The sequence below is a fragment of the Lepisma saccharinum genome, chromosome 9 (assembly GCF_977018435.1).
Source record: "Lepisma saccharinum chromosome 9, izLepSacc3.1, whole genome shotgun sequence".
NCBI classification, from domain to species: Eukaryota; Metazoa; Arthropoda; class Insecta; order Zygentoma; family Lepismatidae; genus Lepisma; species Lepisma saccharinum.
Genome location: NC_139237.1, coordinates 32,583,722 through 32,601,867, shown reverse-complemented (window position 1 = coordinate 32,601,867; position 18,146 = coordinate 32,583,722). Strand labels below are relative to the sequence as shown.

The 18,146-nt window shown below is 39.3% G+C and overlaps 1 protein-coding gene across 1 annotated transcript in view; it reads right to left on the bottom strand.

Annotated features, from left to right (window-relative positions):
- The window catches only part of LOC145991987 (serine/threonine-protein phosphatase PP1-alpha-like), a 195,040-nt gene that overhangs the window by 50,506 nt on the left and 126,388 nt on the right, over positions 1-18,146 (bottom strand). The window contains exon 5 of the mRNA XM_083127977.1: positions 13,899-13,969. Within this exon, the coding sequence (XP_082984103.1) occupies positions 13,899-13,969 (71 nt within the window). The remainder of the gene's footprint in view (positions 1-13,898; positions 13,970-18,146) is intronic.

Below are 18,146 nucleotides of genomic sequence, written 5' to 3'. Positions count from 1 at the left end.
GAGATTGGTTAAATGAAACTATCATCTGATGGATCTGATTGTCGGTGTCGTCTCGATTGTAAACTTCAGCCTCGTTCTCGCCTCGCTATCGAAGGACAAGTGTTGGTCTCGTCTCGAATCGCGGAATATATAGTACAAACAACATATGGTAACGTTCCCCAAGGAACTGGGATCGAATCTATAGGGACGGGGTGTAAGGGGTGACCTTCCACGTAGGCGCCCAAAAGTCAACCTCACTTCCATGTAGTGCACCCTGGACTAAAGACTAACGAGGCTCTGGCGACTGGCACTATGGCCAGTATAATTTTGTGTGTGTTGTCCTGTTTGTTGTCCTTGTGTGTGCTGAGTGCCCGTTTACGGCCTCAGCTTTTAACAGAAGTCAGAACATTTTAACATTTTTCGTTATGCAACGCTAGAGTTGTTATTTGTAATGATAAGGGGCTGGCCCCCGTATAATGTGACGGGAGCAAAATAGCTAAAGTGCTGACGCTCCCAAAATTTTAAATTCAAAATCAAAATCAAATCAGAATCTATAGGGACAAACTTCATAAGGTGATTCTTGACAGGTAAAGGAACAAAAAAAATAGTATTATATATTAATATGTCCGGAAATGGACGGTGAGTCTGCAATAAAGCAATTAGTACCGGTACACATTACATGGCATAACTTTCATCCATGTTACAACAGGTGTTCAAAGTGGCCTCCAAGATGCAATGCAAGCGTCCACACGTGTCGTCATGGATTGCCTCACTCGTTCGAATGTTCCTGCCTGTACCTGAATAGCGTCACAGGCTACATGGACACGCTGTTAAAGGGTCTGCACATCAGGAACTGGCTCAGCATACACAACATTTTTCAGATGCCCTCACAAGTAAAAATCAAGGGGTTTAAGTCTGGTGATCGAGCGGGCCATGCCACAGGGCCTCCTAGTCCGATCCATTTTCTGGGGAAGGCGTTGTTTAGGTGTTGACCAACAATAATGCGAAAGTGGGCTGGCGCTCCATCATGCATCAGCCACATTACCTGTCGTATTGCCAAAGGCACATTCTGAAGCAAAAGAGGCAGAATATTCTGCAGGAATTCCAGATACGTCTGTCCGTTAAAGCGTCGTGGAAGAACAAATGGTCCAAGTAGGTGGTCGCGAATAATCCCTGCCCAAACATTGATGCTGAACAGTTGCTGATGAGACGATTCAACCATTCCCCGAGGATTGGCTGTAGCCCACAGCAGACGATTGTGAAGGTTGACGATGCAATCTCTACCAAAGATCTCTTCATCGGTGAAGAGGACTGACGACAGAAATCTCAATATGGTGGTGGGTGGTGGCCTGTTGCAAAAAGCAGCGACAAAACCGTTCTCTTGGAGGAAAATCCATTGGTGATAATCCCTGAACACGTTGCGGTTTTCATACAGGATACACAACACAGGCGTTTTTCTTACACCATGCTGGCGGGTCACTTCCTGGAGCTTGTACTGGGGTTGTTCTCAATATCGTGTAGCACATGTTCCTCTAGATCTGGTGTACGCACATGCCGCGGTCGCCTGTATGAAAGGCCCAAGAATGGCTGCAAAGGTTTTGTGGTTTGGGTGGTGCTCCCTGTCCAGGTACGTGGCTCAATAAATCCGTGCGGCCTCTCGACCGTTTCCATATGGTTGACCGTATACGAAGACCATCTCGGCTTGTTTCTGTTAAGAATAACGGACCATGGTGCTTCGGCATAGCTAAAATCACACAATCTACAACACAGAAAGCACACTGTGAGTGTTGTTATGAGAGGATGATGTCGTTCTTCAGTGCCATCTACCTTGGCAAATATGCGTTTCCGGACATATGTTGATATGGACTTTTTTTGTTCCTTTACCTGTCAGGAATCATCTCCTGAAGTTTGTCCCTATTGTTTCTGGTCACCCTGTATAGTACAAACAACATATCGTAACGTTTTCAAAGGAACTGGGATCGAATCTGGGTGGTGTACTTCATTCATCACTCATCCTGGATGATGGCATACTCGCTGCTCATGGTGAGCATAATGGTATAGTGCGAGAGGTGATAAATACACATAAGAATAGCAAAACACAACACTTGAGTTCGATGCCCTCAAGGACTAGATCCGCTTGGTAAATGTGTCTCTACCGTGTGGAAGTGTTCCATCGAAGTGTCGGACTACGGACTGCTTAATGAACGAGGTGTCTGTCTGTGATGCTCGTCTGAATCCTCAGACTTCACTCTCCTTCTTGATCGTAATCCTGCACCTTCTGACTGATTGCTCAAACTGACCAATGACCTCTATTGTTCCAGATATTTAATGTGATGGATTTTACTAAGCAATGCAGAGTCAGTCACCTGACATGTTCCTGAGTCTCACATGTTTACATGTTTACGCCGTTGCTGACCCGGAAAGCTTAGGTCATGTCTGACACTGCATTCCTTATTGTCGAGTTCCTGTCTGGAAAATTTGGAAGTTCTTTTATATTAATGTTTTTGCATTATTTGTGGATTATTACGATATACAGCGTGTTACAACACAAACTTTCACAGCATATAGAGGACACTAAGGCAAATAACTATTCCTAACAAAGTTTATGCCTCACTTCGACGCTACGAAATTGTCCTGCATATATGCAACGACACAGCAGAGGCTCACAATAACAATTATTGTTACTAAAAGATTGACTGAAAATATTTGCTTCGTATGACTGAATCAGTAGCATACTAAAGTAAATTTGGATTTGGCAATTTTTTCAAGTCAAGAACGAGACCGAGACTCTAAGTCTCGTTCTAGTCTCGATTTTCCAGAGCCTGTCTCGTATTTGGTATTGTCTCGACGAGTCTCCAAATGTTTGATCTCGCTTTCGTCTCGTTTGTTAAGATATCGAGGCTTGCTTCCTTCTCGGTATTATGCCCATGTTCATTTCCTATATTTTACTTCATTATACAGTATCATCAAGCAAATACACAATTAAGTATCGTGGTTTTCTAAGTCAGTGATGCTTAGAAAGGTTACAAAATAGAGGATAACACTTCTTCTGCGTCGCAAAAGAGTACACGAAAAAGAGAAGAAAACTTTGCGAGACAATGCAAATGTTTCCTCACACGGGCTTCCCGCGAGACACGCAACACTGCTATTAAGACGCTATTAAACCTTTTTTCCCCCTGAATGGATATGCAAATTACGTCTAATGTAAATTACGACACGGGACTACAATGGCGTGCACGTAACCTTAGGTTCACTTAGTAATTATTCCCTTCACGTGGTCCAGTGCCGTCATGTAATAAACTGGTAGCATACATTAAAATACATTTTCCTGTATTCGGTCATTATTTTCTGAGTAATTTTCTTCTCTGCTTTCCTTGTCTCAATTATCACTCATCTTTCATCCTACACCTGGCAGCTTCATAGAACATTAACAGAGGGCACTGAAGGGCAAGGTCATGTTGAAGAAATGTTTAGCTGAAAAATGGTTATTTGTCTATGCTGCTCGAATGTTAAAAAGTTACACTGTAAACATTGGCTAGTTAGAAAACATGGAAAAGTGGTCAGTAGAAGTATAATTGGAAGAAACGAGGTACTTCTGTCGATAAAAAGCAACTCATACTTTTTACTAGTTACATTTTAAAATTAATAACTGCACCTAGCTTAACCCTACCCACAGCGTAAGAGTATTTTTCCGTACTATTGATATTATTTTTCCAGGACGATAGATCGTATTCATAATTATGTTTGTTATTTACCATGAATAGCAAGTGCAAGGGTGCAAGGGTGATTTTAGATGCATGCAATATTGAAACTAATGATTATTGAATAACATTAATCTATTATGTTTTAAAACCTGGTAAACTTGCTGTAATTTAACAATTTTCACAGATTTCAATTGGTTGTATTCTTATGATTTAATTATTTTTGGTTTTTATTAATCTCTTTTATTCAATCGCTACCGCACAATTCAAGACTTCCCCGATAGCATAATTGTAACGTCCTCGCTTTGTAATGAAGGGATACGGGTTCGATACCCTGTTGAAGAACACAGTGATTTGGACTTCACTTTAAACTGTAGGTCCAGTCCCAATTAGCCTACTTGTGCATAAACTGAACTTTAAAACTAGACGTAAGAGTAGAAACCAGTGATATCTCACTACTACAAATCACTCATTCTCCTATAAGAGAACATTGTTCTCCAATCTGAACTATGCCCTCTCTTATCTTTAGAAGGGATTCAGCTTTCATTACTTTCCTATGTGTAGTTAGTTTCAGGGTTATTTCAACATGAACCTTTCGAGAAGAGCCTAGGAATAAAAATGGGACATCTAAGTACTGAAATACTCGCTTCCTGTAAGGCGTTATGTGTGTTGACTAACTCTACGGCGGTGGTAGAAGTTGCCATTGAGAACTTACTATTAAAATTCATTATCCCTATCAGCGCCGGCCGTTGAATGATTTAAACTAAATATACTCTTACACATTCGCTGTAACTTTCTCCTTCAAGTATGTTAGTTTGGAATTCCTATGCGCACATCTTTTCTACGGGGCAAATCACACTAAAAAAATAAACGTAATTTTACAGTGAAATCACAGCTAGGACGCCAATGATGTCACCGTTAAATTATAGTTACCCCGCAGTACAAAAACTAAACACTAACTGCAGAAACAACTAACGACACCATAACACAGGGTAAACAATGGTTCCGTGTTCTTTGTCTTTTATTTGTTCGCATGCGTGCTCTCCAGCGGCAGCAGTTCAAGTGTATCAATTCTTTGTTTTCTTTTTTTTTTTTTTTTAAAAAATATAAATTATTTATGGGCAAAGCTCAATTACCAATATACGTTTTATATCGGTTCAAAAATACATTTAAATTTTTTTAACGTCATCAGCAATTTCACAGTGTCATCACCGTAAAGTGAAGGATTTTTTTACGGAGCAGATTTGAAAGCCAAACACGATCTCTTGTCTACTTAATATGACCTCCCATCATTATGAGTATATTTTCCCTATAGTACGCCTTTCTCTCATCAATCAGACTAAATGATAATGTAAATCGCGCAATCTTTGAATTCCTTGTATTTTACCTTATTTCGTTTATTTTTTATTGTAAAAGTAATGTAAATTGCTCCTGTGTGCTTTCCACCACGCCATGAAGGGTAGGGGGTGTGGAGTTGGGACTCCACACTTTCTTGAGCACGGCCGAAGGCGGGGATGGTGCAACCAGAACCGCGCCCCTCGTCGCCTTTACCCCCCTCCCCCGTTTCCTCCAGGTACACACTTTATATGACGCTGGGTGGGCGCCGGAGCCGCTTGAACAGGTGGAAAAACATCCCCGTTTACCCCACCAGGGATCGAACCCTGGCTCTCTTGCATGGTAGTCATGCGTCAACGATTTTTTTAGAACGAAATACCCCTATGCGGTAGTATCAGGCCTGGATTTCCCAATAGGCCTCATAGACCCGGGCCTTGAGTGATACTAGGGGCGGTTTTAAATTTATAAGGAATACCCAATTCTCGGATTGCCTCTTTTTTCCTCCGGACACACGAATGGAATGACTTAATGTAGTTGTATTGTAAATATAAGTTAACGAAGAATATTTCTTAAGAGAGATAGGCTAGCAGGGCTCGGAACTAGTTTACTGATTTGTTGTTTTATTTATTTTATTTTATTACAGTATTGTGCTGATCCGGGTCGGCGATTGCGGCAAGAACGTGGAGCCTGCCGCTTGATTTTGAAAGACAACACCGGCTTGGCTGCTTTCCAGGAACGCCGTTTCTTGTTGATTGATAGATTGATTGATCGATTTAGTTTATTATACTTCGCGTTTTGTGCCTCTTGGCTAATTTGCGAAGATGGGGATGAGTGATGAAATTGATGAATGGACATTCACAAACAAGCAAGCCCAAGCGGGACTCGAAACCGGGACCCTTCGCCGTTCCTTATTACTGCCGGCATTGGTCGCATATCAAAAGCATGTGATTCGCGTTGAATTGTTGAGAATTAAACTGTCGGCGCAAGCATTATTAAAGAGGTTTTGCATTGTACAATTCTACTGTTAGCTGCTCGAGAATATTATTCAAGAAGTAGGTAGTGTGCCGCGTCTCGCATGTGTCAGAGTCCGACAGTCCGACGTGCGTTTGTTGGGGTAAGTTTAAAACGTCATTACGCTCATTACGAGTGATCAAAGAGTAAGACTCGGTGGGCCACAATACAAAAAGAAAAAAGCGGAGAAAGATGAAAAGCAGGATGCATTTCTGAAGAAGGTTGCGAAAATCAGTTCTTTTTTTATACAGAAATGTAATCAGGTAAAAAGTGAGGAACGTGCCGTTGATGAGCGTGTTCTGTCCTATCACTTAAATGATTAAAATTAAAATTCTTCTCTGAAAAATAAGGTAAATGTTAAAATGTAATTTATATAATTTGTCATATCGCTTTGTTACATTTTTGTATGTAACTATCATTTAACTAATACTCCATGCCGTTAATAGTAAACATAATAATACAGAAAATAATGATTTTTTCATTTTTGATAAACTGTAACGGGGGCGGCAGAGCTTGTTTGGTATAGGAGCGGAAAAGAGGTAAATCCGGTCCTGGGTAGTATTCCCCATTTTTTTGGCACTATTTTTTATTGTTGTTTCTGTTATTGGTTTCAGCATAAAAATGACCATTATCTCAAATTTTTCCAACAAAGAAATAAGAATTCGATCGAATAGACGAAACAACAGGGTAACTGAAACACCCGTAGGGCATCATAAACCTGACGGTGATACTTTAATCTGTCACTGAGACGGCAGGTTTCTATTCACATGAAACTTGATTCCGAAACTCCCTGGGAAAGAAGGAAACCTGGAAGTGAGCCAAAGCGCCGTCATGAAGGGCAGGTTTGGCACACATTTCCGAGACACCGAAACTGGAAATGATTGTGCCTGGAGAGTGTGAATTAACAAGAGTTGAAGGGTAGGCTCACTCCAACCACGCTCTGCAGAATGTGCAAAAACGTGGAGTTGATGCTTTCATGGGAGAAACGCCACAGATTACTTCCTGATTATCACAGACTGATTAAACGAATCTGCTCTCCGTCATATACGGAGGTTGATGCTTATTATTTTAAGAGCAAGCAAAACCTCTGTTCACTCATTGCAGTTGGTATTTAATCTTATTTAATGTACCCGGTGACTTAGACAATCTTTACGCATCATGTTTAAAAATAAGACAGTTTTAATTTTAAATGCATAAAGCTTCCTTAAAGTAGATTCATTCATCAACATCATATGGTTATTTTCATTTTTGAAATAACTTCAGTTTACATGTTAATATGCAGTGTTAAACATAAATATGCTTACACGTTTGAAGTAAATGGAGTGAGTTACTGTACAATGCAGAGGGTAATGGTGAATGGCATATTAAACTTCATTATATCATTTCAAAATAGCCACGTGCCCGAGCTTACGTCATTAGCAAATATGGCGTTGAACATGCAGCAGCAAGTTACAGTTGGAGCGTGGGCAATTGCATACCAGAATGATCGTGAGACTGGCGAGCAGGGGCGATTCCTCCATGTAGGAAGTGAGCTTCCTACAGTTCATTTTTACTTATTTCCAGTTCTCTACTTTTTAGGAGTTTAATGCGTGTTATAAAATTATGTACGTACAATTGCCTAGGTTAGCTACTGTCAAGAGTTGACTGCTCTCGGTCGCTCCAGTAGCAATCCAAAGACGATGGACACGGGCTTTTCTGCCGCTCGCTGCGGAATCTCGGCGGCCATCCTACAGACAGATGGGTGGGGGTGGAAGGGGCAGTGCAAGGGAGTGGGGAATGGTTGCGAAGATCGGCGAGGATCGAGGAACCTGCAAGACTTTCCTCAATCAGCGATGCCAACTCCAACAAAATGTTACTAAACCAAACACAATTTGATCTTTGTTGGCACTTAGCACCGTTTCTAGCATAATCTGCAAACGCCAATCCCTGAGAGAGGGAAATCGAATTCAGAGGAATATGTTTTCGGGAAATGAAAATAAAATGATGTCCAAATCTTATTTCTACTTCACCAGCGGACATGTTTCAAACAAAAGGAAGTATGCCGAATCAGCAGAAAGCTCTTATACAACCATGTCACAATCCATCCTCTGTCTTTTCTTCATCCTGCCCGATTTAGTTCGTCAGGAGATTTTATGGTAGGAAATCGGTAGAAAATTGGGGTAAACAATTTTCTCAAACCTTTATATGTTCGATGTTGAACCCATGTCGTTTGCTGCACGATTTTAATCAATTTTGGGGGGAAATTTACACTATTACATAACTGTTAAAAATAAGTAACGCAAGTTCAAAACTCTAGAAAAGCAGATGCAGAATTACAATTATCCGAAAGAATAAATAATTAATAATAAATCCTATCACAATTTTGAAGCATTTAGTATAATTTCGAAGTTTAAGCAACAATTTTTATTATCGTCAATCCACACGACAGGGAGGGGGAAGAAAATATAAATTCTTGCAAAATCTGAAATATCGTCAATGTTATTTTCGTCGATTTTTATAGGTTCACATTTAAATATTTCGTAGCTCAAAGTGAGGAGAAAGGACCCCTTGTCACACCTTGAGCATGGTCCTGCAGCTAACATTCCAAATGCAATGGGTAGTACGAGCGCCATCATGCCTAATGACGTAAGCTCGTGCGCATGACTCTTCAAGTTTAATAACTATTTTCATCTACATTGTACAGTAACACACTATATTTACTTCAAATGTGTAGCCATATTTATGACTCACCCTGTATTTGCAAATTCAAAAACGTTTAAAACCGGCTTTAGACGAAAGCATTTCCTTTAATATTTTTGCTAGCATAAATGCTAGGTAAATGCTTCCAAAAATGTTATAACAGATAGTACTTTTACACGAAAACATTTTATGGAACATTTCGGTTAGCTGTTTCAATTACAATGTATACAATACATACAGCACGAAAGGCACGTCGAGTTACACCGTCAATTGTGTGTTCACGATGTTTACAATTGAAAAAGCTAATATATTCTTCCGTACGTGTACAGTAAACGTTGTAAAGTATGTATTTAATCAGCGCCATTCTTCTCTAACTGAAACCATTTAATACGAAGCGATATTCCTCTCGGTTGAATAGTTATCGTGTTCTAAAAATGTGAAGTGATACGTTGTTTACATCTCGCGCGGCCGCCATTACAACTACCCTCGTGATCTAGACGTCGTTTTTCATTGGTTATGCTACGAAAAATGTTACGGAAATAAAGCCGGTTCTATCCTTGAGAAATGCCATGAAATATGCCATGGCATCTGAAATGCCATAAGATTTCTCACTTTACACGGTAGCTTTTAGGTCATGGCATAAATGTTAAGAAAATTGCCAAGGAAAATGCTTTCGTCTAATGAGGGCCTAAGTCCATGTTATGCTGAGATAAGCTAATTAAGAATACATCTACAATTTAAAGTGGGATCTGAAGTAAGGTTCAATATTCCTACACAGGATATTAAACTTGATTACAAAGCGACAATGCTAACTATTATGTTATTTTTATTCGTTGTAGACTATTGTCAATGACTCGTTCGTTAAACAATTCTCCCAATATTGGCAGCAACAATGTTTCACTATGATAACAATGCCGACAAGGGAGTTATTATGGATATGTAGTACGATTTCACCGGAAGCTAAACGGCCATCAGATATTTAGAACCTCGTAGAAGTTTCTAGAAACCAGGATAGTCTACAGTTGGATTGTTGTACAAATACAGAAGCTGATGCAAAGGAGATATCATTCCATCGACAGCCTATCGTAGCCTTATAAATGGGTCATCAGTAAGTACTCTGTTTTACATATGTTCAAACAGTGGTAAAAAAAATCCGTGGGCTAAATTCGAGCTAGGCAAAATTTACCTTTACCACGTCATACCACCAAAGCAATAGTACTATATGCCACAATATACATGGATTGATTGATTGAATTGCTGTTTTATGTCCACTTTATGCACAGTAAGGCTAATCGGGACTGGACCTACAGTTTAAAGTGGGATCCGAACCACTATGTGCCTCCACCGGGAATCGAACCCAGGAACCCTTGATTACAAGACGACGACCCTACCACTACGCCATTGGGGAGGTCCCATTATATATATACATGGATTAAAGGCACATTGCACAGCGGTTCCGATCTCATGTTAAACTGTATGTCCAGTCCCGATTAGATTATCTGAGCATAAAGTGGGCTTCAAACATTGAACTTGACAATGTTAAGAAGTGAAACACAGTTTAAAAGGTCAAATTATTGGATTATCAAACCTCAATAAGTTCCATGAAAACCGATATATTGTAATTCTGATATCCAATTATTAGATTGAAGCTACAAAGAGACCCCACAATTTGGTACTATAATTAACAATTAAAGGTTGACCTTTTGAGGTTATCAATGTCAACATCAGAACAAGGTCAAGCATAGCTCTTTAGAGGAACTCCTTGTTTCATAATTAAAACGTTTTGGAGTTTTCAATATTATTCACAAATAAATGTAGTTTTAAAGGATTCCATTATGTGTGTTTTATGTTTTATTCTTATATTCAATTCTGGCAAACAGTCGAAGGGCCCGTGGGAACCTACGTTACCGGAAGGAGGAGTGATTTATAACAGAAGGAATCTTGAATCATAACTTGTATATTTAAAATCTATTTTTCAATTGATGTAGTTGAAAAGTGTGGCGGAAGTTGTCCGTAAAGAACAACACTCAGCTTACAAAACTCCTTGCAGACGTGAAAGTTATTTTTGTGTGTGCAAAGAAAATAAATATGAAACATCACCGACATTGTAATCGAAGAAATTCTACGTTATTAAAAGGGCTCCTATTTCTTTGTTGAGTGTCAAACCAACATTTTGTTACTAATAAACACACTATCAATGCATAGTTACTATATTTTGCAAAACGATCGATATGCAGGAACTGTTCTGTGAAATTGGGTTCTTTTATTTCCCAATGTCATATTCAATACAGTGCATGTAACAAGTAACCATATTACTATTATTTCATTTATGTTATTTTTCTTGTACGACAACGCTCGTCCTCATTCTGCTCGTGCAACCATGAAAACCATCGATGACCTACGCTTCAAGTGCCTACCACATCCGCCATACTCACCAGATTTGGCACCATCTGATTTCCACATCTTTGGTTCATTAAAGGAGCAGCTTGGAGGGCAGAGGTTGAAGACTGATGAAGACATGCAATCGGCGGTGCACGAGTGGCTACACAGTCAACCGAAAGAATTTTTCTCACGCGGTATCGAAGCACTACCTATCCGATGGCGTAAGTGCATTGAACTGGGAGGGGACTATATAGAAATATAATGTACAAACAAACATTATCGCTGCAGTAAAATAGTGGGAAAAAATGATTGCTCTTTTCAACGATTCTCCCTCGTATATTAAAGCTGCCATCTTGTAATCGAGGTGTCTATTCCAAATGGACAGGTTAGGAGTTCAATTTAAACAGTTCTGATTGGCCTATCTGAAGAAGTGGGTTTGAAACAAGCTTTATATTAACGATGCCGTTTTCATTGATGTATTTCGTTAAATTTTCACGCGCAAAATCAAGAAGTGTGGTACCTTATGTACTGAAAGCTAGAGCGACAAGTCATGAAACTTCATTAATATAAGGCACCTTATTGAGTTCTACGTAGAATTGAGGGGGGGGGGGGTTGTTATAGCCACCACTGCTAATTTGAGTTGTATTTCGTTTTATCAATATTACATTAACATAGATTTGCCTACTCACTATAAGGTACTAGAAGATCGAAAATATTTCTAGAAAATATATCATCATTAGGCTATACTCATATAATAGTATTGCCTCTTGTATTTTCCAACAGGCTTTTACACATACTGTGCAGAAACATAGACGTTAACAAACGTAAATATGGAGCTATTGAGAGGGGAGTGGACGATTCCGAAAAAAAATTTTGAACCAATCATAGAAATTCATCGTTCATAAAATTGTCTGTTCGGACAGATTCTTTTACAATACACCCGTTGTGTGGCACATCTGGTCATCTTCCTCACACTTTTTGCGATCTTTCTCTTCGATTTCATTCCCTACGATCTTGTTCTCTTTTATTCTCCTACATGATCATTTTCTCTTTCTTTCTATATATCTTTCTCTGTAAGTCTATCCTAAACTCTCTCCCTCTATCTTATTTATACGTTTTAATCCCTCTTATTCCCTTTGTCTCTCCATATTTTACATTAACTCTTATCGTTCTCTATTTCTCTTCCTTTCTTCCTCTCTTAATCCTTTCCTTGCCATTCACTCTTTCCACTTACGTCTTTCTTACTTTTGCATATTTATATTTCTGTTTCAGCCACTCTTTGCCTTTGCATTTTGAATTTGTTTTTAAGCGCACTTTACGGACAAAAAGAATAATCGGGTCTCCACGTACAGTTGCTAAGCCTTGTTTATTTTCAAAATGAATATGTTTCATTTCTTTGTTTATTTTGACATTAATCTGTCCTTATTGGTTTGTGTTATCAAATTTATAGTTTTCTTTTATTTATTTGTGATTAAAAGTGATACCGGAAGCGGAAGTTATTTTTTGTTTCTAGACATTTGAAAAACTATCCAGTCTGTCATAGATATATCTGATGTTGATTGAGTTGCCATGACAACAGTGCACGATGAAACAGAATGTTGATTACGATGTGTAAGAAGTTCTATTTTAAGTAACTCTTTTATACAGAAAGTTTCTTTGAATTTTTATGGTGTATAATGTACATATAGTGGTTTTAAATAACTGCGAGTGTTCTTTAGTGATAGAACAACAATAAACATTAGTAAAGGTAAGAAAAATATATTTTAATTCTTCCGCTATCACGTTCTGAGAGGGCTCGTCGTAACCCAAAGATAAAGGAGTCTCATCATAACTCTGCCGCACAATAGGATTGGACAACTACCGTGACGTAGTAATATTGTGGCGCACACCTAAAGGAACGTGTGGGATCCGAAGCACCATATGCCACCACTTGGATTTTTGCCTTAGTATATGGTCACCTTTTAATCAAGAGGTTCTGGGCTCGATATGGAGGTTCAGATCCCACTTTAAACTGTACTTCCAGTCCCGATTAGCCTATCTGTACATAAAGTGGACTTAAAACAAAAACTCAACTCAACTCGTTTAATAGTGGTGAAATTCAGAACCTTGAATTCTGTACTACTGTTCGACCGCGGACATCACACCTAGCTGGAAGAATCCAAACGTAATAAGGGGAAGTAGGTAGAAATTTGTGCGAAACTGCTTTGTGTATTTCAGATTCGAATTTCGGTCGAGTTATATGTGTTCAGTTCAGTTCGCTCTGTTCTGTTTATGTGGTTGTTATAACAAATCCTTTTAGAGTTGAAGAAGCTGGCTTTAAGCGGTCGACTTGCGATCTCGCCACCGTAGTTGTCGGGATTGTTTCCCGGCCTGAGCATGCGTGATATTTATGACTGCCCTCCATGTAATCACTTCGCTTTCACTTTCGAGTTAGATTTCATCTAGTCACTATTCATCAGCACCGTCGGGATTAGCCAAACGTGACTGAAAAGTTGCGCTAAATAATACGAGTGGAACGAATACGATTTTCACTAAACCTGCTTCTCCATCCGCGTTCAACTTGCATCGCATACTCCTATTTTACTACTGGACTCGCCCAGCTTACGCATGCGCACTTCCGTCGATGTACATACAAGTATTATATTTCACCTGAAAACAAGAGATAAGAGAATATACCTCTTCTCCAAACATACATACATACATACACACACACACACACACACACACACACACACACACACATATATATATATATATATATATAAGATATTTTTCAAGTGCATAAATATATTATATTGAAAAATGCCCTACCTGATTTAAGTCGACAAGCTCTGGCGAGAGACCACCATGCATACAAAAGATGGTTCCCTCAATTAAGGCAGCTGAAAAGAAACAGAAAGACGTGTCAATAGGTACTCAAGTGATTATGTCCGGACAATTGTAATAAAAGTTGTGGAATATTTTACCTATCTACAGCTTATAGAAGCGGTTCTTATAACTAAAATTGTCGGAGAAATTAAACCAATTCTTTATTTTCTAAGTTACGTGTTCGTCGGATCTTGGCTCGACATCGCTACCAATTTCACACGTGATAACTCAAAGTGCCTCACGTAAAAAATATATTGAATAAAATCTCAATACATAAAAATGAAAAGCTAATTTTATCACCTCAATTTCCTTTACTGTAAGCTCTGAAATTACACTCCAGTGAATGTCATAGCTGAGGAAAATTGGCCTCTCGGATAGCATAGAGGAGAAAGTTCAGTTGTTAAACTTGTACTATTTTCAACTACAAATTACACTGGTATATCAACGAAGAAAAGTAAGTGAGCAATTACTCCTACAAAGAGAGAAATGTTCGAAGCAACTTGTGAGCCTCTATCACACTGATTGGGAGGTAAACTAGCACAAGGTTATTAAGTACCTTTGTATTTTATTATATATATGTGTTGATATGTTACATGCATGCATGAGGCACGATCAAGTCACCAACGAGAATCTACCCTAGTGGTTGCGAGTCCAAACTAACAAAATAGTTCCTACAACCGAAAGCATTTAATTCATATCTGGCCCTTGTAAATGCAATAGTGTATGAGTTAAATAAAAACTTCAAAATGGTCAGAAAAACAAGAAACATGATGAAGGATTTAGAATTCAACCCACTTCCACTTTGTATGCCAACTTCCGAGTTCATGAAAGAGTTGAGCAAATAAACTAAAACTACTGTTAAAGTAAACCATATAATAATATAATATAAATATAGTGTGAGTCAAACGTCCCAGGACACTCTTTTAATTTGAAAACGACTTGACGGAGATCGATGAAATTTTGTATATGGGTAATTTCTGTGGGAGCACACCAGATGGGTCTAGTGTCTCTCATGGCGGCCATATTGAAAGCCGCCATCTTGGAATTACATGCATATTTTCAAATGGAAAGGGGGTCATGTAGCATATTATTTTACATGTGAGTTTTCTCACAAATAAGAATATGCAGTTATTTTCTCCCTAACTTTATTTGGTGAGGATATCTTCACAGTTAAGTTCACATTTGGCGTAATGTAATGGGTTGATATTTATTTGTTCCAGGTGATAGAACATGGCTCTAAGCCTCCAACAACGGATCGAAATTGTTGTTATGTGGGGTACGCAGTGCCATGGTCATTGCAGAAGATTTCAATGCCCGGCATCCAGAGAGAGGACATCTCATATAGCACAGTGTTGCGTGTAATGCAGACGTTTAAGGAGACGGGATCCGTGTGCGACACAGAACGTAGTGGACGGCCGAGAACAGCTACCGACGAGGAAACAGCAACGGTAATCGTAGCATCCTTGGTCAAGAGCCCGAAACGCAGTACCCGGCGTTTGGCTTTCAGTGTCAGGAGTCAGTCAGAGATCCATACTCCCTGTGTTGCATACTAACAAGTGGCATCCCTACAAAATTCAAATGCAACAGTTCTTAACTGAGGATGACCCAGACAGGCGGTTACAGTTTGCAGACTGGGCTTTGGATCGTTGCAACGAGGATCCCCAGTTCCCGAAAAGTGTGCTGTTTAGTGATGAGGTCATATTCTTCGTTAACGGTGAGGTAAATAAGCAGAATCATCGTTATTGGTCAGATACCAACTCATCGTGGACAGACCTCGTAAGGAAGTCGGTGCGGCAAAGGTAATGGTGTGGTGTGGGATATGGACCACCCGAATTGTGGGATCTGTCCTCATCCATGGCAACTTGAATTTGGGAGAGATATCTGAATATTCTCTAGGAAGATGTGTTCCCCTCACTGATGAACCTAGACGCGAGTTACCCGCCTATTTCCAGCAGGACGGCGCGCCTCCTGCTGACTTTTACCTTTGGAGTCATCTTAAAGCCATAGTTTATCAAGAGAAAATAACTGATCTCACCGGATCCAACAAGCATGTGACTCTGTCGACCCTGCAGTGTTATTGCGTGTTCGTGAGGACTGGCTTAAACGTCTTACATTGTGGGTAGCAGAGAACGGGCAACACATAGAGTACATCTTGTAGGATGAAAAATGTTTACTTCAACTGTGAACATATCCTCACCAAATAAGGTTAGTGGAAAAATAACTGCATATTCTTATTTGTGAGAAAACGCACATGTAAAATGAAATGCTTCCTGACCCCCTTCCCATTTGAAAATCTGGATGTAATTCCAAGATGGCGGCTTTCAAGATGGCCGCCATGATACATACTAGCTCCATCTGGTGTGCTCTCACCCCAATTACCCATATCCTGAAATTTCATTGCCCTCCGTCAAGTCGTTATCAAATTATTAGGGTGCCCTGGGACTTTTGACTCGCCCCGTATATTGAATGTCCTGTATTGGAAAAACCATGTGGTTTTATTGGAGTTGTAAGAGGTATTCAGGGTAATATCATTTTCAATGTATTTGATGGCCATTATTCCACAATGGTAAAAAAAGGAATTCCCCCATTGCGGTAATTTCTTACTGTTCCTCGTATTTCAAGTCGAAGATTTATTTTTAAGGACAATGAATTACTTAATCAAGAGGAATGAGCTTCTCCAATTATCTTATATTTTCATAGTCCAATATTTTCCATCCTCTTCTTCTTCTTATCCGACACTACAGTTATGGATGAACTTTCGCCTCTCCAATGGGTTATATTAGTTTGACGTCACAGCAGACGACAAGCTGGATTTGAGTCTAAACAAATAAAACGTGTTCTTTCCCTATCCAAATCCATTCAGTTTCCCATTGCAAAGACTAACTTTGAGAATCGTGACAGCAGATACGAAACAAAATTGTGATGTGCATCGCACATCAATGTAAAGATGAGATTTCGGAGAATACGTCTGTATATAACATATACCTTACAGATGAGAATGTAAAGAATAAAAGGAGTAGGAAATCGCTTAAAGTAAATGGTCCAAACGGAATCCGGCCCGGAATCGCAGCCAATGGGCGCCGTCGCTTCAATCGCCTGAGGCTGCTGGTTTCCCATCATCCATAGCGGCAGCTTGACCGACTTGAGATCGGGTGAGCTTCGGGCCGGCTTCGGCTGTGCTCGGAACTGGAATGTCCAACTTTTGTATAAAAATGCATGATTTTCTTACTCCGGTTATTCTTTACATTATTTTCTGTAAGGTATGTGTTATATATAGACGTATTCTCCGAAATCTCATCTTTACATTGACGTGCGATACGCATCATAATTTTGTTTCATAACTGCTGTCACAATAATTAAATGTACCCCTTCCGATGGAAAATCCCATTGATTTGGATAGGAAGAGAACACGTTCGCCCGTTGTTAGACTCAAATCCCGGTTTGTCGTCTGCTGTGACGTCACCACTAATATACCCTATTACAGTTCTACATTCTTTGCAGCATTTCTCCAATTTCTAACTCCTAGGGTTTTCAGATCCCTCTCCACTTCATCTAGCCAGCGGTCTCGTGGTATTCATATTATTATTCTCCCTTCCATCTTGGCACGGTGAATAGCTCTTGGTATCCTTCCTTCTTGCATTCTCTCAATATGCCGAATCTATCTTAAATTATTTGATTTTACAAATCTCATTATATCTCCCATTTCTAATATATTGTATATTTCCATATTATTGAGTATTCTCCAAATACCTGGAGAATATGTTCCATCTACATCGGTGGAAATATGAAGTATACGAGTATGTGAATTACGTGAGCGAATTAGTGCTTGTGTGTATATACGTAAACAAGAACCCTACGTATTAAGCTATCAATATATCTAAAACAATGGAATAATTCTTATTTCTACGAAGTAATTTATCATCTGTTAGTATTTTCTGATTACGCAGGGCCTTCACTTAGACGGGTATGCGACAGCTCTGCGTCAACACATTTCTAACAGAAGAACTACTGCGAAAATATAAATATGGTTATATTTTTTCCACGTTTTGAATATTTTTTAAATGATGGGAATATTCCGAGTTCCTTTGTGTATTTCTAAAGCCTAGCATGCGGACTGCCACACCTGCGTTCATTTTTTCGTTGCATTTTATAGTATTTCATCTCACATGCTAAGCAGGGGCAGCTGCATCT